This window comes from Elgaria multicarinata, chromosome 1 (assembly GCF_023053635.1).
Source record: "Elgaria multicarinata webbii isolate HBS135686 ecotype San Diego chromosome 1, rElgMul1.1.pri, whole genome shotgun sequence".
NCBI lineage: Eukaryota > Metazoa > Chordata > Lepidosauria > Squamata > Anguidae > Elgaria > Elgaria multicarinata.
In genome coordinates, this window is record NC_086171.1 from 104,552,581 (window position 1) to 104,576,028 (window position 23,448).

Below are 23,448 nucleotides of genomic sequence, written 5' to 3' on the forward strand. Positions count from 1 at the left end.
AACAGAAAATATAATTAGAAGGACCCTTTGGTTGGATCCGGCAGGGTTCTTCTTATGACTACAAGCCAGGTTTCATAAGCCAACAACACTTCTTCCTTACAAGTTCTGGCTTTTTTGGGAGCAATAAGCCAGGAGCTCAGGTTTGGAGCTCTGGTTTGTTTTACCTGTTGGTACAAAGTGGGAGTAAACAAGCTGTCCATTCACCATAAACCTGGATAAGGCAGTAATTCTGGCTTCTTTACGTGCAAACACTCCCTTAATTGTATTTTATATTTGTTGTGTTTGCCACCAGAAAGAGAAAAAAGCTGGATCTTATAAGGATGAAAAATAGGATAACACTCTCTGCTTATAGTGCTTTTATACATTCTACTTACCATATTGACTTGCCTGATATAAGGACCTATGGTTATCCCTACCTATAAAGCTGAAAGTATGTGTGTGGTATGTATGTCCAGAAATGTTTACCTACTTCCAGATGAGTTAGAAACATTAAATTTGGCATACTGATAGGTCTGGCATTAAAATGTACCAGAAAAATCTAAAAACAATTTTGGGTTTTAAGTATTTTAAAAGAATTTAATAAAAACCTTAGGCTTATGCCTACAACTCTCAGCATGCCTTGGGTGGAACTCCCAGCATGCCATCGGTGGGAGGCCAGACTTACCGGCCTTTGGTTACCATTATAAGTGCACAGTTGGGTGGCCGCTACGCTACATGCCTTTCACAACCAGACTCCTAAGGTTGATCTCCAGTAGTCAACCCAACCCCAGCCTATTCTGGGGCATGCTTTTGGCTTGGGTATACGTACTGTTCTTGCAGGTTCTGGCCAGCCCCACTGGGTCTTTCCATTGACTTGTATGAGCTATGAATGCTCCTATGAGTGTTCTTGTAAATGCACATTGCCTGGGGAAATTGGTAGTGGTAGGAAAGTTGTTTTTCAGGGGAAGTGATACATCTTTACTTAGTTTTTCGTTGAGGAATCCCTGATCAGCTTCCAATGATCTATAGAGTTTCCTGGAACACCATTTTGAAAATCAGTGTTGTAGCACATCAAATGCTGCTGAGATATGACATGTTTATTTCTGTTCTCAAACAGCTATAGTTGACTGTCAGGTGTTCTGTCTGGCAGGAGGTTCCAATCATGTGTGCTCTGTCTCTCAGCTATTCTTCTGGTTAAGAATAAAGATATTTCATGGCTAACAACTCAATGATGTAACAGTAACTGGTTTTGGATAGAAGTGTCTTTTGATAGGTGCTTTTTTGAGATACTGAAGGAAGTGTACATTCTGAATGCTCTTGTCCATTGTCAGATCTAAAGTTCATCTTTCACGTTTTCTTTTTTAGCCCATTACAGTAATACACAAGAACCAATAAAACTTTTCAAATAAAAGAAACATAACCTTAACTCTAAATTCCACGAGTTAAAATTGCTCTCATGAGTTTTTTTTTAAAAAAAACTGCTCCCCACTGCTTTATTAGTGAAAGCTTTGGGTTATCAAGGTGGGTTATTTTGGCCAAATAAGCCATCATGCATTAAAAAAAAAACCCGACAGATGACATGATAACTCATAATGGGTTAAATAAGCCATCATGACTTATTTAACTCATCTTGAGTTATTGTGATGTCCAAACCAAATCAATGAATATTCTCCTGTCTAAAGCAGTCAAGCGAAGCAGCCCTACTAAAATCCCATTTCAATGGCATTGAAAAGCCTTGTTAGAAAAGGTAATAGTGGGTGGCGGTAGCAGCAGCAGAACGTGGAGCTTCAGGTTCTGTAGGGATTTGGAAGTAACATTACTAGTTATCTTGAGTTTAACTCATTACCTTTACTGCTTTTCTAGAGTTTGATGGAGAATCGGTCGGATGACAGCAGGAACTGTTGTAATCACTGGTGGAATACTAGCGACAGTGATCTTACTGTGTATCATTGCTGTTCTCTGCTATTGTAGGCTACAGGTAAGGAGCTATAGGGCTCTTTAGTTCTATATCCAACAAAAGAATCACACAGGATGCAACAAACAAGTTTGCTGTGTGCCCAACAAGGTTACATGTGTTTTTATCTCAGCAAACATGAGAAGTGCGGACAATATACATGCATGGGCACGTGTCTCAGGAGCCAGGCCCAATCTGGATTCTCAGATGCATGCACAACTTTGTTTAAAGATGCATGTGTAGGGTGACTATAAGACAGGGGGAATCTGGATTTGTCAGGATTTTTGGTAACAAATCCAGAAGGGGGGAGGAAATTATAAAATTGGAAGAAAAAATCAGATTTTTCCCATCCTCCCCACCCAAAGGACAGCTCTACCTTAATGGGAATTAATAAAAATGCTTACAGATCTGTCATTTTTAAAGATAAACTTGGCACCATGATAGCTCTTAGGTAGGTCTTTAGCCAGGCCAAATTTAAAGCAGATCTGTTTATTCATTGATTTTTATTATTATTTTTAAGTTTGAGGTTTTAAAATTAAGTTTTTAAAAAACTGCTGGAGCCATATCCTTCAAACTCAGGTTGTCAAACCTTCTCTTTGGAGTCTTGCACTTTGAGCAGTTTCAGCCCTTGGCATCAAGGGGATCTCCAGTTTTTAGCTAAGAAGTGCTGGGTGAGCAAGGCACCTTTCCTGTTGCAGATTTGGTGGGCAGTCGGGCACCTGGAGTTCAGCATAGGTGAGGCATCCACAGATCAAAATGTGGGAAAGGAGAGGTCAGTCAAAACAGCCCACAGGGCAAAACAGAACAGGCCAGAGGCCTTTTTTTCAGAGTTCCATATCATGGGTGATGAAGGGTCATCCTTTGAGAAAAACTCTCAGGACCAACAGTGATTTGCCACTTGAGAGAAGTACTCATCTTTGCAGATGTCCTGTTGCTGCAGGTGTTGGAACCTGGTGTGTTGTTGCTTTGCTTCGCTACCTCTTCCCTTCCACTTCACTTTGTTCACTTGTGAGCTAGGCTCTGTCTGCACAGCTGGCATGCAATGCGGAATGTTTGAAATTATTATTATTATTATTATTATTATTATTATTATTATTATTATTTATATAGCATGTGAGAGAACAATAGATAGATTTGTGGCTTTGGCTGGCTGGCTGGCCTATCTCTTAGAGATGGAGTTAAACTGAAGACACAACTCAGAGATGTCTGTAGCTGAGCCCTGAGAGTCTGCTGCGCCGCACAGAGCATTTTAAGAGAGTCTCAGAGTCTGGTGTTGGTGCAGGCAGATTGTTTGTGGCCGAAGGCTGTAGATGTTGGCTAGCTGACAAGGCAAAGAGAGGCTGAAGGCAACCCAGATGCACCTATAGCTTGGCCTTGAGAGGCTGGCTTGCCACCCAGAGTGTTTTAAGAGTGCATCAGAGTCAAGCGGTTGTCAGGGAGGAGAGGAAGTGGAGGGGGCTGGGGGCGGTGTTTTTTAAAGTAAGAGTCACCAGACATGACCAAGCAATACGTTGCAATAAGCAATACCCCCAGCCACAAGTGCACAGCTTGGCTGGACTGTCGGAAGACTTTGGCAGAGGGAGGGATTGTTTAAGGTTGGAGGCTTTGGTTTGGCTGCAATGACTTAGAGAGACCCACAGAGGCTGCACAGACAACCCAGAGACACCTGTTGTAACTTAGCCCCACGGTGCTGGCATGCAATGCAGGGCATTAGAAAGAGGGTCTCAGAGTCACGTGTTTGTGCAGGAAGTAGACACTTGGTGTCCCGCCTACAATTGGTGTTGTGGGGCGCATGAGGCATGATTGCACCTTGGCTGTGGTGGGGCTTATTTGTTTTCTGCTATTTGGTGTTATTTAATGGACATCAAATTCCATATGGAACCTAGTTTCAGTTGCCAAATATGAATTAACCTCATTTGACTTGCTTGCTGTATTCTGGAACTGGTCATTACTTGGCCTTAGGCAAGCTACTATTTCTCAGGCTCATCACCGATCCACAATACGGGGATAATAATACTGGCCTACCTTACAGTGCTGTAGTGAAAATTGCTGAGTTAATGTATGTGACACAATTCGAATGCTCTAACACATGCTAAGTTTTATTATATTTGTAAAATGCACTTTTTGCATGCTAACCATAGATCTCTCTCCTGCTTTAGTATTACTGCTGCAAGAAAGATGAGTCTGATGAAGAGGAAGAGGAGGAAGAGGAGGAGGAGGAGGAGACCGACCTTCCCCCGCACTCACACTATGTCATGTGCAATGCTTGCAACTCTCGTATCATGGACGGGCAGGGCAACCCCTCCTTCCCACCCCACGAGCTTAACAAGCAGGGGGGGCGGAACTATTGCCCCACTTGCTCGCCCTACGGCTCCCCCTTTTACATACGGACCGCTGACATGGTGCGGAACGGAGGCGAGAGGATCGCCTATACACCGACGTGCTGCAAGGAAATGGGATTGCCCATCAAAATGGCAACCCTCCAGAGCTACCCGGTGACCCACCACTGCATCATCCATGAGACCTTTCCAAACCCGAGGGCTTTTAGTACAGAAGTGTGATCACTGTTTATCACTATCACAAGGTGCTTCAGTGGGATCCATCTGCGGGGTGGGTGGGTGATTTTCATGATGTGGGCATGCTATGGAAACCTTTCAGCAAAAACAGAACGTGTGTCCATGACCCACTGTTGTTTCTGATCCTTCCTGTGAGGCTTGTCACATTGTAACCGAGGGGTTGAACCTAGCCATTTTTGAACCTGCAACCAATGTTGTTATATCCACTGAGGGGTCTTGTCCAAGGAGGGCTATGTACAGTACAAACTAACTTGCATTTTAAAACAAACTCTTGCAACTCCACTCTGCAATTCCACCCCCACAAGCATCGTTGGTGTCTACACGTAGCAAAACCTCTCTCTCTCTCTCTCTCTCTCCCCAAAGCAATACCCCCTGACCTCCCTTGACAGGTAACATGAGTGCACACTAAGCCAGTTTCTTGGGAACTCTTATCCGCAGCAATGATGGCGGCATTAGCAAGACAGGTGGCAAAATCCTTGCTAAACTCACTTCTAGAGCATTGGAAGCAGAGAGGGGGAAACCAAAGGAATGGGAAGGCCTGATTACCCTTGTAATATAATAGTTACAAACTGAATGCTATTATCTGTACTAGAATGTAAAATAGGGCAACCTTTCTCTGCTTATTACACACACACACACACACACACACAAAGGACACAAGCACATACATATGCAAAAGATAAAGAAGAGGATAGAAACTGGGAGATGAGGAACTGGTGAAATTGCTAATCTATTCTGAATTTGATGGCTCTTCTATTGCAAAACAAACAAACCCACCCCTGTTCTCCCGAATTCCTTCACTCTCACAGGCTTTCTTTTAAAAAATTCAATGCTGACATCGAAAAGCTGCACCACTGAAGAGCTAGATCTTTAGGACTCTCTCCCACCCACACCCACCCCTAGAGTTCAAAGCCCTCGTACGGGGCTGCCTCCTGATTAACATTCTGGTACAAGTACAAAAGATATTGTTTTTATAACCAGGTCTTGATATAGAAGATGGAGGAGGGCTGCAAACCGTGTTTCACAAGGTGAAGAAGGAAGAGAGGATTAACCGTTCCATGAATTTTGCAAGAGAATAGCATACATCTTTTACAGAAGAACTCTTTGGATCTACAGAAGAAAATACACTGTATTGCTTTATGGATTTGTTTGATAACTTTTGCAATTTCGCCCTTTGGTATTCATCAAGTGCTGTCTGTGTGTTTGAATTACTAATGGTTTGCTATTATTAGTAATAATCCACCAAGCAAAGTGGCCCATAGTCCTCTGGCAACAGCTTTACATGGTGGATGTCACACTTTCTCGAATTCTCAAGCCATGTTGACCGACTCAGTTGAATAAGCACAATAGTCCACTACTTTATGGAGTTCCAAAATATAGGCTGGGCTCAGTCCTAAATAAAATGCGAAAAGCCTAAAACAGTCACAGTGCCAAGAAAATCAAGCATGCCAGTGCCCTGTGGTAGTCCATGAGTAGTGATCCACACAGACTCCATTGATTTCCATGACCTTTTGAGCAAATTGAGCTTTCTCTGGATTGCACCCTTTCATGCAGATACACAGCTCCACCAGAGCCACGGTTCTATGAATAGGAGGCACGTCAGCACTTCAGGTGCTAGCACTGTTTCTGGACTGCACCACGTCCAATTGCAGGGGAGGGGATTGCATGGCTTGAGTGCCTACACTGAGCGAGATGTCCCAATGGCCCAAATCACTTACTGTGTTCTTAAAGCAGAAGGTTAGGCCCTATAAAAATGCTTTCCTGTGTAAAGACATCCAGCCCACAGAAAATGAGTTTTGTAGCAAAAGAATGCTTGTTGCATCATTCAATCATGCATTCATTCCTTTATTTGCAGTCTGAAGTGGGAACAGTTTTAACAACACATGAGCTGTCTCAGAGCTTCTTTTTTAAAAGTCCCAATGCCTTCCAGGGCTTTCTGCTTCCACTTTCTTTCAGGGATTGCAATTGGCTCAATTACACGGGTGGCCATGTGGTTTGAATTGAGTACTTCCTCTCTCTGCATGCTCCATTCACTTCCATCGAGACAGTGCCATCTAGTGGTGGAATTATTGCACAACACTGAGTTTATACACTGGGAGATCCCATCCCCCCCCCCCCAGATATTACCTCATTATCTGTGGTTCTTTTAAAAGTAGGATTCCCAGGGTATAGTGTGGGGGACATCCTGGTCATTGATGACATCGTGTAATGGACCCACAATCTTCCGTGAGGGGCCAATCACAAGCATGTAATAAATTGCTCATTTAGAGGAGTATTCAGCAGCCCTGTTTAGGTGAATGTGTGCGGGCTTAAAATGTAGAGAGTTGGGGGCCACGTATGCTGGCCCTGCCCTCAAGTCTCTGGGAACACCAGCCCCACCCACCTCATTTCAGACCTTACACCACTGAATCGGCAAAGTCTGAAAGGGAGTTCAAGCAAATGCAACAAGATCTGAACTGAGCTGAGGGCTTCCTTTTTCTCTTGCTCCTCACTTGGTCTAAAGGAATTATGGACAGTTTCCAGTTTCTGCCAGTTCTGCTGGGGAAGTGGAGAGGAAAAGCTGGAGTAGGAGTAGGAGGAGGATTTGCAAGAGAGCAGATGGAGAAACCAGCAATTGTGTGTGGAGTGGGCGGGGCAGCTTGTCCATTGTCCAGGGAATAAGTCATTCTGGATAACTGACGGGGGCAGGCAGGTAGTGGTGCACCTGGGGCATTTTAGACCCTGGATTTAATGCTTTTATGGAAACCCCCCCCTTTTACCATCCATCTATTACTTAACTTGTGAAGCACACAACTAATATTTATCTTCTTCTTGATATGTTAGGACAATAGCAACACAATTGTATGCTAACCCTAATTTAAAAAGAAAAACAGGGCATGTGAAGTTCTGCATTTTAATTTCATTTAAGTCATTCCACCATCAAGGTTATAGGATTGGAATAAAATGGAGTTTGCCCTCATCACCTGGGATGACATTTGCCCTACGCCCACCCCCCAGGACTGTGGGACCCTGGACTTCATATTGTAGGAAGGAGCCTTTTTGTGCATATCAAACTGGCTCCCCAATGGTTTCCAAGTAGAATTCAAAAAAGCCCTTGATAAAGCCCTAATGGGCTGGAAGCCAGGTAACTGTAGGACCACCTTCTCCCATATGAGCCTTTCTTTCACATCCTCATCAGTGGCCCTACTCTGGATGCTTTCACCATTATAAGTGAGGTGAGTGGCAATCAGGGAACAGGGCCTTCTCAGTGGTGGCATACTAAGTTCTGGAACTTCCACCCCAGAAATGTTATCTTGTCACCCTTTTACCTTTCAGTGCCAAATTAAAACAATTTTATAGAGGCCGTGATAGAATAATATGACTTTTAAAATGTTGCCCCTGTTGCTGTTATTCTAATCGTTTCTGATATTTTAGTCCTCAGCTGTATTTTTACTTTTTCTGATTTATTATGTTAGCTGCCTTGAATTCCTAGGGTAGACAGGTAGAAGATAAATCTTTGAAATAAACAAGGATTCATGTAGCACATCAGGAAGAAAGGGTTAATATAGCTCTCAGCCTCGCATGCTAGCTTTAATACATATTATTTTTTAATCTGAGAAATTATTGGAAAATATGACATCCCTTCCCCTCGTATGTAGCCTGAAATGGTACAGTCTAGAATCCTCCCACCTCAAGCTGGGTGTTCACGTTACGGCCATGGCAGAAGAATACTGCAGCCAGTAATAGATGGAGCCCTGGTTCCATCTATTACTCCCCATGCCATGCCAGTGTTAACCCCAGTTTACATGCAACTGATGTTGCTGGCATGGGCAGAATGTACAATATGGGCTCCTACCAGGGGGTTCAGGACTTCTGGCATTGCTTCAGCAGAACAGGAAGCAGTGGCACTGCAGAGACCCCCACCCCCACCCCTGTGCCACTGCAACATAGCCGCCCAGCTTTGTAGGGTGGCCACTTTTACACATTGCCAAAAAGAATGCATGCACCACCAAAAGAGAGGACAAAAGAGGGTGCAGATCTGCATGAAATGTGCATATGCACCTGTATATGTATGCACAAGTGTAGAAATAATTGCTGTCATTGCAAGTGAAATACAGCGCATCTCACCAGAGTAGGGAAGACTGTAACCAGGTGAGCTGATCAGGTGAGCTCCGTCTGCTGTCCAGGTGCTAACTGTGGATGGGCAATGTCAAGGCCGCTTATCTTCCTTCTCGGTGTTCTTTCTCTTTAAAATGAACTTGAACCGGACAGCTCTTCAAATAGAGGACTGTCCTTTGTGAAGTAGCCACTCTACACGTGGCCACCCTACAGTCTCGTTGAACATAGGGCTTTTCTACATGAAGCATTTACCTTTACTGAAGTTTCTGCTTCTGGATTCTTTGCAGGATTAAGAGTGGCTGTGTTACATGTCGTCACCCTTCTTTCTTTGCCTTTCTATATGTTCCATTATACAACTGCAAGGTGGCACTGTGGTATAGCAGAACTGCGCAATTACATGAGATCTCTATGGCATTATAGAAACCATTCAGAAAAAAATACCACACTTTCCTCACTAGGAAAAAGAATGCAATAATGGTTGCTAAGTGCAGGAGAGCCCCTGGGGGATAATGATGTCATGTAAAGGACCCACAAAACTTCTGTGAGTGAGCCTTCATGAGTACTCCTGTAGAAAGGCTCATCGCATGAGGAATTGCTGTTTAAACAGCAGGTTCCTAACTCATGTCTCATTGACGTTGGCAGGATTTGGAAGCAATGATTTTTATCAGGAGTGTACTCGATATGTGTGAACTGATAGCATTAGTTTGGGTAGAAGGCTGTGTATTTGAAATTATATTTATTTCCTGATTATATCGGATTCTGTTCCAGTGATTATTTCTGTGGTAATTCTGCTTCTATTTTACCCACATGCCTTAATTTGAGCCCCATTTGCAAGGTTTAAGGGAGTTGTTCTAATCCAGAAAGGAGCTCTATTTGCAGTTCTGGATGTGAACACACATTACGAGAGTGACCATATGGAAAGGAGGACAGCTCTCTTGTATCTTTAACAGTTGTATAGAAAAGAGAATTTCAGCAGGTGCCATTTGTATGCATGCAGCACCCTGTGAAAATCCCTCTTCCTCACAACAGTTAAAGCTGCAGGAGCCCTGCCCTCTTTTGTATCTGGTCAAGGGGGCAGGGCTTCTGCAGCTTTAACAGTTGAGATGAAGAGGGACTTTCACCAGGTGCTGTATGCATACAAATGACACCTGCTGAAATCCCCTTTGCTATACAACTGTTAAAGATACAGGAGCCCTGTCCTCCTTTCCATATGGTCACCCTATCATTAGGGTGCTCATCTGCTTATCTGGTCTCCACTGAAATGAATCGAGCTACTGGATGGTGCTGCCCACTTTCACCTAATGAAAGTGAAAACAGAGCTGGATTCAGAGTTCTGGAACCAACTCTGCTTGCTCAGTAGATGTGGTTTCGAAAGGAGCTGTGTTTTTCTGTATGGTGGTTTAACTAGGCTTGAAACTGCTGGGTCTCTCACATGAATTCAGCACCAAAGTGTTACTGGGGGCTGTCTGAACCCCACTTTCAGAAGAAATTCCAAAAGACGACTAATGATAAGAGTTTGGGTCCAAATGCACGCCAGCCAAGTTTTTGTAAAGTGGAAATATTATTTTCGTAACACGTGGCTTGTTCTAGCCACATCTCCATCTTGAATTCCAAAGTTGCCCTCAAGGCTCTTCCAGAATAACATTCCATATTGTCTCGCTTGCCCGTGCCATCTGTCAGGGATGCTTTAGGGTGGATTCCTGCATTGAGCAGGGGGTTGGACTCGATGGCCTTGTAGGCCCCTTCCAACTCTGCTATTCTATGATTCTATGATCCTTCCAAACAGAAGTAGGCATGCTGTGCGGGGGACCGAATTCCCAGCACGCACTGCTCTGCATTATGCTGCTGCTGAGACTGTTCAATCCGTACTGGAATGCTAAAATTTCACTGCAAGCCTCTTCTGGGTACACCAAGGGTGCAGACATGGAAAACCTGACCCCCTCCGTTAGGCTCAGGTAAAGCACGGGTACACACTCTTTCCCAAGCCAAAGTGGGGACTTCTTTGCTCAAGGTGCTGATTTCCCCCCACTGTTCTCCCCCATCCAGTGGAGGCTGGTGCTCCGATGTCAGTGGGGCAATGCATCCACTCCAGGTTTCAATCAGAACCCTAAAGCATCTGTCCAAGGTACTGAACCATATCCCCAAAAACAGGTTCAGCACCTTGGGTATGCCGCTGCTTTAGAATTCGGACTGAAAGCTGGAGTGGATGCACCAGCCCATTGAGATCGGAGGCACCAGACTTCACTGCCCCCCTCCCTTCTTCCTGGGAGGAAAGAATGGACAGCCACCCTTTGCACTGGTTCTGCAGCGTGTTGGAGGGAGAGGGGCAAACACTGCCAAAATAGGAAGGCTTGAATGGAAGGGGAAGATCTGTTCTATTACTTTTGGACTTCAGACCTGCCATTTGTTTTTAACATCTTTTCTTTGTTGCTCAGCAATGGAACCAGATTAGAAGTTAAAAATAAAAAAATAAAATATTGACTTTTAAATACTAAAGTAGATGTTTGATGCCTCTCCTTAAGTTTCTCAGGTCCTCCAGGGTCCTGAGAAAAACACCATGCCCTGGACCTGGGACCTACTGAAATAGCCTGGAGGGTGGTGGTGGGACGGTCTTGAACTGGGACTCCCAACACCGTACCTCCGTGCCGTACAATTGGAGTAACATGTAGTTTGAACCTAAGCTTCCCTGACACCCCCACCTTTCCCAACCTTTGGTGCCTTGGAAACTCAACCTCTTAGACTATGTTTTGGCCCTTCTGGACTTTGAGTGCCATTTTGGGACTTGGATTTTGCCTGCCTGCACTTGCCTCCAGCCCAGAGGGACAAACAGCTCCCCTGCACCTGGAAACCTGAACCCTTTAGTACAACAGCCATCTGGATCCTGATATCTACCTGGAGCTGTGTGCACTCAGGTATCAGAGTTCTCTTCAGGAAGGAAACATCAGTCCCTCTGACCCGTAGGCAGTTTGAAGCCTGTAGACTGGCAAGGGTTCATATATATCTCTGGCCTAGTCTGGATAAAAGAATAGTACTTTGGGTTTTCTCTACTCCAACATCCAACAAAAGCTCTCATGGCAGTTCAATCAATGGTGACACAATCTTGGGGAATCCATTTCTGGATTTGGGTATGGTTGCCAACATCATTGTCCAAGCATCAAAGTGCTCATATATGGCTTATCTCCACTGCAGGTTGTCTTGCGTCAGATTGGGGTGCTTTAGGTCACCTCACATGAAAGCAGAAGCAAAGGGCAACGGAAGAAATACTTCTAGTGGATTTCTGTTTCACTCCTGTGTCCCTTAGTCCTTTCCAAAAATTGAAATTCTGTTCAATTCACACAATGTGGGTTTTGTAGTTAATTTGGAACGTGTACACAATCATACAGTTGCACAAATCCAAACGAACTGGGTTTCAACAACAACAAAAACAGGTGGCCATTGTGTACTGCAGTTGTACTGGGCTCCTGCAACAAGGGCGAGATTTCAGCAAAAATGGGAAATAAAAACAAGAAATTGCCCTTCCTCATCCAGGCATCAATGGAGTGCATCATTAAACCATAGAGACAGCAGTTACCCTATACTAGAGTGTGAATATCAGGGAGACACAAGGCACAGATGTAGTCCAGGACAGGTTTGAGACAGATCAAATATTATTATCAACACAATGCTTACAAAATGGTGGCGAGGCATCGCTGCAGAGATACTCCCAGAAGGAACCTTCTTCCACGGCCTCAGGACAGGAGGCTGGGTTGCTTCCTCACTTGGTCGCTCACCCCCCTCCCAAGAAGGCGGCTCCCTCCTCCTTCCCCAAAGGCTCACAGCTGCACACATCTTGCATCCCCAAGGGGCACTAGAAACGTTCCAATCACCCCAAGCCAAAAACTCACTCAAGAGGGATACTGGGAAACACCCCTCCTCTAGGATTCTCATGTCAACACAGTTCCACTGTCCCTTGCCCCATGGATACCGCTTCTGCCATTATCTGCTCCAAAGCTGAATGCCCCGGCCCCCTCCATCTACCTACCAGTCTCTTCACACTGTGAAAACACAAATGTTTCTTTCTCTTTTTATTGTGAAGTGAAGCTTTTTAAAAAATGATATTGTAGATGGAAGGTTACTAAACACAGACAATTTGATTTATCTATAGGATGGATTATTCAAACCATCCACTTTCTTGCTCTCTCTGTCTTTGCTCTGACTTTCCTCCAAGCACATGGCTGCCGTGGGGGTCATCCTGTTTCCCAAGATCCAAGATTGATGCTTTGCAATCAAGGTACTATTTGTCCTGCGCTGTAGAGATTGCACCTCTCACGCTGATCGGATAGCGGGGACCGTGTTCTTGTCAGGAATGGATGTGCAGAATCGAAGCATTTGCACCCCTTCCAAAAGGCCCAGTGAGGACACACTCCTAGTTAGTTCCTCTGAAATCCATGAACTGAGCTGGTGGCCTTCAGCAAGCCAATCTCTACCAGCTTCACCCCCATCTGCAATATGTGGGGGTAAATAATAATGGCCTACCTTACAAAGTTGTTGTAAAGATGTGGTGCTAGCCACTACCCTAGATGACATTTAAAGAAGATTAGGCAAATTCATGGAGAATATGTTTATCAGCAGATATTGACGATGATATCTGAGTGGAACCTGCATGTTCAGAGGAAGGATACCTCTGAGTGCTAGTTGTTTGGGGTCCAACAAGGGGAAATGCTATTGCCTTTATATCCTGCCTATATGCTCCTCAAAGGCACCTGGTTGGTTACTGGAGGAAACTGGAGGTGGACTTTGGTCTAAGCCTGCAAGAAGTTTTAACGGATGTGAAGTGCTTTTTTACAGCCTGAGGCAGTACAGAAATGTTAATTCACTTAAGATTTATGGAAGGATAGAATGGCAATATCCTATCATTTTTTGATAGGATAACCTCCCTTGTGGACTGTGGGAATGCTGTGGATGTCATATATCTTGACTTCAGCAAAGCTTTTGACAAAGTACCACATGACATTCTGATTAACAAACTAGCTAAAAGTGGGCTAGATGGAACAACTATTAGGTGGATCCACAGTTGGCTACAGAATCGGACTCAAAGAGTACTTATCAATGGAACCTTCTCAAACTGGGGAGAGGCAACGAGTGGGGTGCCGCAGGGCTCAGTCCTGGGCCCAGTGCTCTTCAACATTTTTATTAATGATTTGGACGAGGAGGTGCAGGGAACGCTGATCAAATTTGCAGATGACACCAAATTGGGTGGGATAGCTAATACCCTGGAAGACAGAAACAAACTTCAAAGTGATCTTGATAGGCTGGAGTGCTGGGCTGAAAACAACAGAATGAAATTTAATAGGGATAAATGCCAAGTTCTACATTTAGGGAATAGAAACCAAATGCACAGTTACAAGATGGGGGACACTTGGCTCAGCAATACTACAAACGAGAAAGATCTTGGAATTGTTGTAGATCGCAAGCTGAATATGAGCCAACAGTGCGATATGGCTGCAAGAAAGGCAAATGCTATTTTGGGCTGCATTAATAGAAGTATAGCTTCCAAATCATGTGAGGTACTGGTTCCTCTCTATTCGGCCCTGGTTAGGCCTCATCTAGAGTATTGCGTCCAGTTCTGGGCTCCACAATTCAAGAAGGACGCAGACAAGCTGGAGCGTGTTCAGAAGAGGGCAACCAGGATGATCAGAGGTCTAGAAACAAAGCCCTATGAAGAGAGACTGAAAGAACTGGGCATGTTTAGCCTGGAGAAGAGAAGATTGAGGGGAGACATGATAGCAGTCTTCAAATACTTAAAAGGTTGTCACACAGAGGAGGGCCAGGATCTCTTCTCGATCCTCCCAGAGTGCAGGACACGGAATAACGGGCTCAAGTTAAAGGAAGCCAGATTCCGGCTGGACATCAGGAAAAACTTCCTGACTGTTAGAGCAGTGCGACAATGGAATCAGCTACCTAGGGAGGTTGTGGGCTCTCCCACACTAGTGGCATTCAAGAGGCATCTGGACAACCATCTGTCAGGGATGCTTTAGGGTGGATTCCTGCATTGAGCAGGGGGTTGGACTCGATGGCCTTGTAGGCCCCTTCCAACTCTGCTATTCTATGATTCTATGATTCTATGATGCACAAGAATTTCATTTTGAGTTCCCAAATAATCAGGACTTGCACTGTTCGCAACCCTGAATGCAAATGCGAGTGCATTTTTCAGACAAAGCTTGCGCAATCTGGAACGTGTGATTGTGTTAAAAGAAATGCATTTAAAAAAAACCACCACACTTGAAAATGCACATTTTTCAAAACCCATGCCATTTTATGCCTTAGTCCACAAGGTGGGGGAGTGTGCATTTTTAAGACGTGCACGTGAAAATGCACACCTTTTTCCATTTGAACTGTACGGTTTTTTTCTGTTCAAACAGAAAGAAAAGCAGGTTGCAAACTAAACAACAGGAACAAGGAAAACCGAGCTTCGAAGTAGAGGTCAGAGAATCTCGGCGAACTCAAGCCACTCCGGCCCTCTCATCCCTAAGGCGACATACAGCTGGTTAAAGGAATGGGGTGAGTGTAGGATGCCCTGGTAGTCCAGGGAAAGGCGGTGGTTCATCAAGCCCTGGGGGTTATAGGAAATGGGGGCAGCAGGGATTTTAATATGCCTGGGGGGGGTACTATGAAGTCTGATTGTTATGTTGATTGTGTGATATATAGAGGCACAGTATCGTTTGAAAAGGCCTGTAAACACTGCTACAGAAAATATTCTAGGAGCTGGATGGGATGTTCACTAGGGGTCCCCGTGAACTAGGGGACCCCAAGGCTTCTGTTCTAAAATGCAGATTTCAGTCACGTCTGTCTCTTAAGGAAATTTTGCCCCTTGTTCCAGGCAAGGACGTTAAATGGTCAGGTGGGGAAATCAGGGTGACTTAATCCTACAAGATCTACAGCATGCCTTCCTGTAGTACCAATGTGAACAGAGCTTCACTTTGAGGACCAGCACACAGTTAGCTGTTACTTTGTCTTCACAGTCTTCATCTACAGAAGGGAAACATGACAAGAAGTGTGTTAATTAGACTCTAGGGTTGCCCAGCCCCTTCCTGATGCTGGCAAGTTCTTCCAGCCAAAGTCTTGCTGGTTCATTTCAGGATGTAGCTGATTTCTGATTAACGTGGAGACTTCAGCCTTCCTCACCGCTGCAGTTCCTGGCCAATATGCCCTCTTTAGTCCTGCCCAATTTCTCTCCATTTTCCTCCTCATCCTCCCCAGTTCTTTCCTCTGCCCTCCTCTTCTCCACATTCCTCTAACCTGTCCCTTCCTTTCCTCCTCCTGTCCTGAGCCCCACAATTCCCTGTTGTGTCCTCCTTTGCTGTACTGCTGCCTGCCCTGCCCCTCTCTAGGAAGTGACCCTACTGTGACATTGTGGCTGCTCACACTTCATCCCCCTTCCCTGCCACACGATCCTTCTGAGCAGCCTCAAACAAAACAGCGTTGACATTTTCGACCCGCCAGGGTGTCCCCGGGGAAATCCTCCTCTTTACCTGGGGCATCAGTAGGACACAACTGCAGCTGGCATGTCTGCTTGGCTTCAGGCTTGGAAGCAGGCTCACAGCCTTGTCCCAGGGCTTCTCCTTGGTAGCATTTCACCTCGCGGAAACGCAGGCCGGTACCACAGGTCTTGCTGCACTGCGGAGGAAGGAGGTGGAGGAGAAAAAGACCAGCAATTGTTCCCTTTGGCAGCAATTGTTAAAGACCAGCAATTGTTAAAACCTTTGGCTGGTTTTAACCTATAAAGCCCTATATGGCTTGGGACCGCAATACCTGACGGAATGCCTCTCCCGGCATGAACCTACCCGTACACTGTGCTCAACATCTACGGTCCTCCACTGAATGCCTACGCCAAGGGAAGCTTGGAGGACGGCAACAAGGGAGAGGGCCTTTTCGGTGGTGGCCCCTGTGGTGTTACACCCCACAAGTCAGTTCCCTAATGCATGTCTGCAATAGGTAAGTCTGTGGTGCTTAGAATGTTGACCTGAGTGGGTGGAGTTAAAATGTCTTGGGGTGGGGGTGGGGAGTGATATATAAGGGAACGACCAAGGGGATTGAGGGGGACTTTTAGGTACTCTTAGAGTCTTCAGCCTTTAGTGCTTTAGCTCTCTGTGTGTAGAGTACTTGGATCCTGGAGAGTTTGAGGTTCAGTGGTGTCTTTTGAGTGGGGTGTGCAGATAGACAGTTTGTGTAAAATAAACAATACTGATAATAAAATTCAAGAGTGAATGTGTGTGTGACAGGAAAGCATGTACGTGAATGGGTGAAAGGATTGGATGAGAGGTTTCAAAAAGGGTTTTAAATGTTTTATTTTGAAACAAAGCTTGTGAATTTTTAAAATAAATTTTAATTATTTTGTTTTAACTACCACAAAAATCCCATGTGTCTGTTTGGCATTTATCATCTGAAGTTTACACATTTAGCACCCACTCTGACAATAATTCACCTCAGCACATATAATTCACAGTGCATTATTTTTTTTATTGAAATCTTCTCCATTTAGCCCCTTTCTCCACATAGTTTGGAGGAAGGCGGTGTTTGTCCCTTGCCTCAGGCGTATCAAGCGGTGGTGCTTGGCTTGAGCAGGGAGTAGCCACGGCCGGGCCTGGTGTTCAGAGCCTGTGTCGTGGCAGCCCCCGCCCCGACTGTGGCATGATCTCCCCGATGAGGCTCGCCTGGCGCCAACACTGTGATCTTTCGGGCGCCAGGTCAAGACTTTTCTCTTCTCCCAGGCATTTAACAGCATTTAACAACGCGAAGTTTGTTTTCTAACAAACCCCAGAACTGTTGTTTTTAAATGGATACGGTTGTTTTTATACTGTTGTTTTTATGTTCCTGATGGTTTTTAAATTTTGAATACTTTTTTAATGTTTACTGTTTTTAACTTTAGTAAACTGCCCAGAGATCTTCGGCTCTGGGGCGGTATATAAACGTAATAAATAAATAAATAAATAAATAAATAAATAAATAAATAAAATAAGGATGCAGGCAGCAACTTTTATACCAACAGAGGCAGCATGAAACAAAAAGATCCCCAGTGACTGCCCCACAATGACGCCACACTCTTCCCCTGGAGGCTCCTCCATTTGGTTGCACTTTGGATGGCTGGGTCAACTTGGAGCGGGATTACATTTTTCAGCGAGCTGTAAATGACTCTTTGGGGTGGAAGGGCTGATTTTAATCAACTGTAGCATGTACAGAAGCCAGGGCAAGGTGGATGTTTCTCTTGTCAAGATTATCTATGTTACTGCCAATGATCTGTTCAGGGAAGTGGGGGTGGGTGGGGAGTGAATCTGATCCTGCCAGTGGAGGCTGGTGGCTCCAAAAAGAATGGGGCGGCAAATCCGCTCCAGGTTTCACTCAGAAACAACCAGAACTCTAAAAGAGCATTTTAAGGTGCTCGGATAGTTCCTTTAGAGTCCTGACTAGTTCTGACTGAAACCCTGAATGGATTCACCGCCCCACTGACATCAGAGCCACCAGCCTCCACTGAGCCCCATGCTTGATCATCTTGAACAGCTTCTTCTGTTCTATTGCTGATGATCTGCCCAGGTGATGGGAGTGCAACCCTGGCTGTTGGATATTGTTAGGAGCTGTACACACAGCAGAGGTTTGCATGTATGGTTCCTCCACTAGCTAGGGACACAATGGTAGAAGCTTCTAGCCTTAAGGACAGGCAAAGACACCACCCCCTGCGCCCACAAAATGACGAGCTGATATCTGCAGGGGAGGGAGCAGTTAAACTTTTAAAAATTGGTGACTAGGTGTCCTTCAAAGCATACCCTCAGTGCAACTGCTTGGTAAGGGCTGGACATTTTCACTGTAGGGGCCTACAGTGAAAGGGGCCTACAAGGCCATCGAGTCTAACCCCCTGCGCAATGCAGGAATCCACCCTAAAGCATCCCTGACAGATGGCTGTCCAGCTGCCTCTTGAAGGCCTCTAGTGTGGGAGAACCCACAACCTCCCTAGGTAACTGGTTCCACTGTCGTACTGCTCTAACAGTCAGGAAGTTTTTTCTGATGTCCAGCCGGAATCTGGCTTCCTTTAACTTCAGCCCGTTATTCCGTTATTCCGTAAAGAATGATCAGACCTCTTTGTTCTCCACTACGTTTTGTGTAACGTGATCTTTTCCTGTCATTTCCCTCCCCCACTATCTCAGGCTGCCACCATCTCCACTGCCCACCCGCCCTCCCACCCCAGTTCCATTGCCTCTTCCTCTACCTGGGACCAAGAGGTTGAAAACCAGGTTGAACAGGGTCTCTTGAAACAGGATGCCTGGACCTCTGGCTTGGGAAAAGCATTGCAGCGCTTCTCAGAGTACTCCCTGTACAGGCCGTTTTCTAGCCCCACGCACAGCACAGTCCGCATCTTGACACCTCGGCCACATGTGGCGTTGCACTGAAACGGAGGAAGCGAGACGCGGTTCATCAATTCGCATTAGGGAACTCAAGGTTACACTCAGCAAATGCACAATAGCAGGTTTTTCATCTGCAAACCTGAGGATGCCAGTGATTAGCTGAAAGTGTGCTCTGGCTGGGAAGGTGTAATGCAAGAGGAGGTGAGAGGTAAGCTGAATGAAGAGTGCTTTTCTTCTTCTTTTTTTAGCGTACAGGTGGTAATAGTTACATTTTATTAATTTGGGACTAGTCTATTCCCATTATGCCTACTCTAACTGCAGGATGTATGTTATTTTACTTTATTACTGAATTTCCATACCACTTTAAAAGTTAGAGGTTATGTGGTTTTGCTCCATTATTTATTTTTCAGATCTCTCTCTCTCTCTCTCTCCAGAAGGAAAGAAGCAAGCCTGTTAACAAAACAAATTAAATGGATCAGTTCACACCATGACAGCCCACTGTGGGTTAATAAACCCTCAAGAAGCTGCAGTGTGTGCAGGCTGCCGTTAAGAATAAACAATCCCCAATGGGAGGTGGTCGTGTCATGTGGACCCAGCCGATGGGAGTTATTTGAGGATTAAACAACCTTTGCACAACCCTACAACAGGCTGCAAGCAGCTCCTTGAGTGCAAATTTATTTAACATCTATATGAAGCCGTTGGGAGCGGTCATTAGGGGATTTGGAGCTAAATGCCATCAATACGCTGATGACACGCAGCTCTATCTCCCTGTGACAACTGAATCTGGTGAGGCTGTGCAGGTCCTGGACCAGTGCCTAGACTCAGTAATGGGCTGGATGAGGTCCAATAAACTGAGACTGAATCCTGGCAAGACGGAAGCCCTGTGGGTGAGTGGTTCCCGAGTCCGGGAGACAGGCTCATTGCCTCTTCTGGATGGAGTTACACTGCCTCTGAAAGAACAGGTTCGTAGTTTGGGGGTACTCTTAGACCCATTTCTGTCGTTGGAGGCTCAAGTAGCCGCCACGGCTCGGAGTGCCTTTTACCATCTTCAGTTGGTTCGCCAACTACGGCCTCTCCTGGACAGGGATAGCTTGGCCACGGTGGTACAGGCATTGGTAACCTCAAGATTGGATTACTGCAACGCGCTCTATGTGGGGCTGCCCTTAAGACTGCTCCAGAAGCTGGAGCTAGAGCAGAACACAGCAGCTCAGCTGTTGTCAGGAGCTGCCTCTTTTCAGCATATAACTCCTTTGCTGAGGGAATTGCACTGGCTACCTATTGGTTTAAGGTTCTTGTACTTGTGTACAAAGCCCTAAACAACTTGGGACCAGGATACCTGAGAGAGCGCCTTCTCCCTTACCAACCTGCCCGGTCACTGAGGTCATCCGAGGGCCTGCTCCTGGTGGTTCCACATAGATCCATCCTCCGATTGGAATCCACCAGGGGAAGAGCTTTCAGCGTGGTGGCACCCCTCCTGTGGAATTCCCTGCCTCTGGAGGTCAGGCAGGCTCCAACCTTGTACTCCTTTCGGCGCCTCCTGAAAGCATCTTTATTCCAAGAAGCCTTTTCTTAACATGCAGCCTTGAATCTCTGTATTTGCTTCTTTTTAAATTTTGTTTTAACTGTTTTATTCTGTTTTTATTTTCATTTTACCTTGTACACCGCTCCGAAATTTTTCAATGGGGAGCGGTATATAAATATTCTAAATTAATTAATTAATTAATTAATTAACCCTCAGTGGGCTGTTGTGCCATGCAAACCAGGTCATTGTGTCTTACTCAGCAGGCCAATGGAAAAGGCCTCACTGTTTCTCCCAGTTCTACTGGCTGATGGTTACAGTGGGTTTGCTGTGGGAGGGGAGGTAGGAGGAGAGTGGCTGACCAGCAGTTGTTTTCAGCAGATGGATGGAGGGGGGCTCGCTGTCTCTCCCATAATTCTTGGCCTGTGCAGCTTCCTTGCTTGTTGTCACCTTCACAAAAAGGATGCACCAGGGCTGAGGCCCTAGACTCAAGGCAGCAGATGGCTCAGCAAAGACAGCAGTTTGGAAACCTCAGAGCAGCTCAATCCCAGAAGCCAGGCTAGAGTTGAAGATTTTATAGAGCCAGGAGTGATCCAACTAATTCCTTGTGCTGCCCGGTCTCTGCTTTGGGAGCTGCAGTACCTCCCTCTGGCCATCCGCAGTGGTGGTGCTGCATTAAGCCAGAGACCAAATTCACATGTAATGATAACTCATCAGTTACAAAAGCGAGGTTGTCAGGCACAAGTGGGGACGAGCAGGCGCTCTGCCTACAGCATGCCCACCACTTCTGTTTTACTGCACAACCAACAACCGGCTCCTTCGTAGCTTGTGGAGCATGATGTCCAAACCCAGAGCGCTGGGTTGTTTAGGAACTAAACAAACCAGTGGTTAACCCAAGGTTTGTTGTTGGGTTAATTGCTGGGTTGCTTAGCTCCTAAACATCCCATCAATCCAGGTTTGCACAGTACACACCACAACCTACGCAGGAGCTGATCGTGGGTTGTGTGATAATAGTGGAAGAGGCGGGTGCACTGCAGGCACAGCAGCTGCTCGTTCATGATAAGTTTTTAAACTAATGGATTGCCATTATGTATGAACAGGCCCAAATCTGGCTGGCTGATCCCTCTTCTTGCATGCTGCCATAGTGGCACAGGGAGTATCCACTACTTGAACTCCTTGAGTACTCCAAAACCTGCGAGGAAAGCACAGTAATGACTTCTAGGTTAGCCAAGAAACACACCCATCAGTAGGAGGCGAACTGGGTGGTGCAGGGGCTGGCTGACAGCGGGACGTTCAATATTCCTTCCCTAACAACATGGATGTTGCGATCAAGTGCAGACTCACCTGATCCCATTCCTGCTCAACCCAGTGTGCAGGGCAGTTCTTATCTCCACAGGGGTAGATCGACAAAGGCTTGGCGTTGGGGTTGCACTGGGAGTCCGAGATCACCTTCCCCTCCAAATTGCGGCATGTGACAAAGCGGCTCATCCGTCCCTCACCACACAAACCTGAGCACTTGGAGAAACAAAGAGGCCTTTCAAGGTAACAGTGGCTGAGCAGTAGTCTCTAACCCGGAAGGAGCGTTGCCTCCGATTTAGAACATCTGTAAGAACTTTGTGCATGTTTAAGGAGCGTTTGCGGTCTACGCAGCTGCATGGAATATGGACTGCAAAATTTGGCTTCTTAAAACTTTTCAATCGCTTTAAAAGAAAGTCTCTAGATCTCATGATTAAAATAACTTCTGAAAATCCAAGCGATGTCTGCTCTAGGTTTAGGAACCAAGAGAAGCCCTGAACTAAGAAGATCAATAACGCTGGACAAGCTTCCCTGAAGGACAGCTATCCTGCCTCTACCAACCTTCCTGCAAAACGAGGGTGTTTTCCAGAGTATTCCCCCAAGAACCAACAGTGAGGGCCAACAGGCCTGGTGAGCGCAGCACATAAACTGAGTGTGCGTTCTGAAATCCAGAATCGTTTGCAGCACACTGGGGTTCATTTGCAAACAAGTAGACAGCCTCAACCCATCTGCACGGACCCATCCATTTCTCGGTCATGTAAGGATGTGATAAAGAGGCAGAATTCAAGAACTGACTTTGAAATAGAAGTTTTCAAAAATAGGTATGAGTCTCCTGTTGCCCGAGCCTCATGTGACGCAGAGCGGTAAAGCAGCAGTTTCTGCAGCTGAAACTCTCCCCACGGCCTGAGTTCGATCCCAGCGGAAGCTGGTTTCAGAGGCAGCCGGCTCGGGTCGACTCAGCCTTCCATCCTCCCGAGGTCGGTAAAATGAGTACCCAGCTAGCTGGGGGAAAGGTAATCACGGCCACGGAAGGCAAACCACCCCGCTATAAGGCCTGCCGAGAAAACGTCAATGAAAGTGCAAGAGTCAGTAATGACTCAGTGTTTGTACGAGAGGTTCCTTTCCTTCTTTCCTCCTGTTGCCTACCCCAAAACCCATATATTTCCAACAGATGACAAACCTGTCACCTCTCCCACCCACTTAATCTTAACTTCTGAGAGGGCGGCGAAGAAAAAACAAAAATACACATCTGTCAACTCACCGGTCCCCAGTCAGAGGCAGTCCAGTGCCTGTCACACGGAGGGCCTGAGCACTCCTTCTCACTGACAGGCCTCACTGACTCATTGCACAGGTTGGCTTCTACTGAGCAGCGCACTTCTCTCTTCATTGTCCCTGGACCACCGCACCGAGCAGAACACTGTAAAGATGGAAACAAGACAGAAGTGGGCAACAGGACAGGGAAATGGGCAAAGCTCATAAAAGAGGCCAGCAGTGAGGAGGAAATGTTCTATTATAATTAGGGTGACCATATGAAAAGGAGGACAGGGCTCCCGTATCTTTAACTGGGAATTTCAGCAGGTGTCATTTGTATAAATGGAGAACCTGGTGAAATTTCCTCTTCCTCACAACAGTTAAAGCTGCCCTCTTTTA

The 23,448-nt window shown here is 45.8% G+C and overlaps 2 protein-coding genes across 2 annotated transcripts in view; one reads left to right on the forward strand and one right to left on the reverse strand.

The window, feature by feature from the left end:
• Positions 1–1,864: 1,864 nt before the first annotated feature.
• On the forward strand, positions 1,865–4,494 carry LOC134392626 (protein FAM163A-like). Its single transcript, XM_063117101.1, has 2 exons — positions 1,865–1,957; positions 4,093–4,494. Exons 1-2 carry the CDS (start codon positions 1,865–1,867, stop codon positions 4,492–4,494), a joined length of 495 nt encoding a protein of 164 aa, XP_062973171.1.
• Positions 4,495–15,306: 10,812 nt separating this feature from the next.
• Positions 15,307–23,448, reverse strand: part of LOC134392634 (ADAMTS-like protein 2) — a 38,686-nt gene continuing 30,544 nt past the window's right edge. The window contains exons 14-18 of the mRNA XM_063117114.1: positions 23,060–23,215; positions 21,847–22,017; positions 18,848–19,024; positions 16,119–16,263; positions 15,307–15,615 (exon numbers count right to left, since the gene is read on the reverse strand). Of these exons, the coding sequence (XP_062973184.1) occupies positions 15,497–15,615; positions 16,119–16,263; positions 18,848–19,024; positions 21,847–22,017; positions 23,060–23,215 (768 nt within the window). The 3' untranslated portion in view covers positions 15,307–15,496. The remainder of the gene's footprint in view (positions 15,616–16,118; positions 16,264–18,847; positions 19,025–21,846; positions 22,018–23,059; positions 23,216–23,448) is intronic.

Excerpts from the sequence above, each read along its gene's own strand:
- LOC134392626 (XM_063117101.1), top strand. The coding sequence starts at position 1,865 with ATGACAGCAGGAACTGTTGTAATCACTGGTGGAATACTAGCGACAGTG. Across the intron at positions 1,958-4,092 it reads TCTGCTATTGTAGGCTACAG|TATTACTGCTGCAAGAAAGA; the intron begins GTAAGGAGCTAT and ends CTCCTGCTTTAG.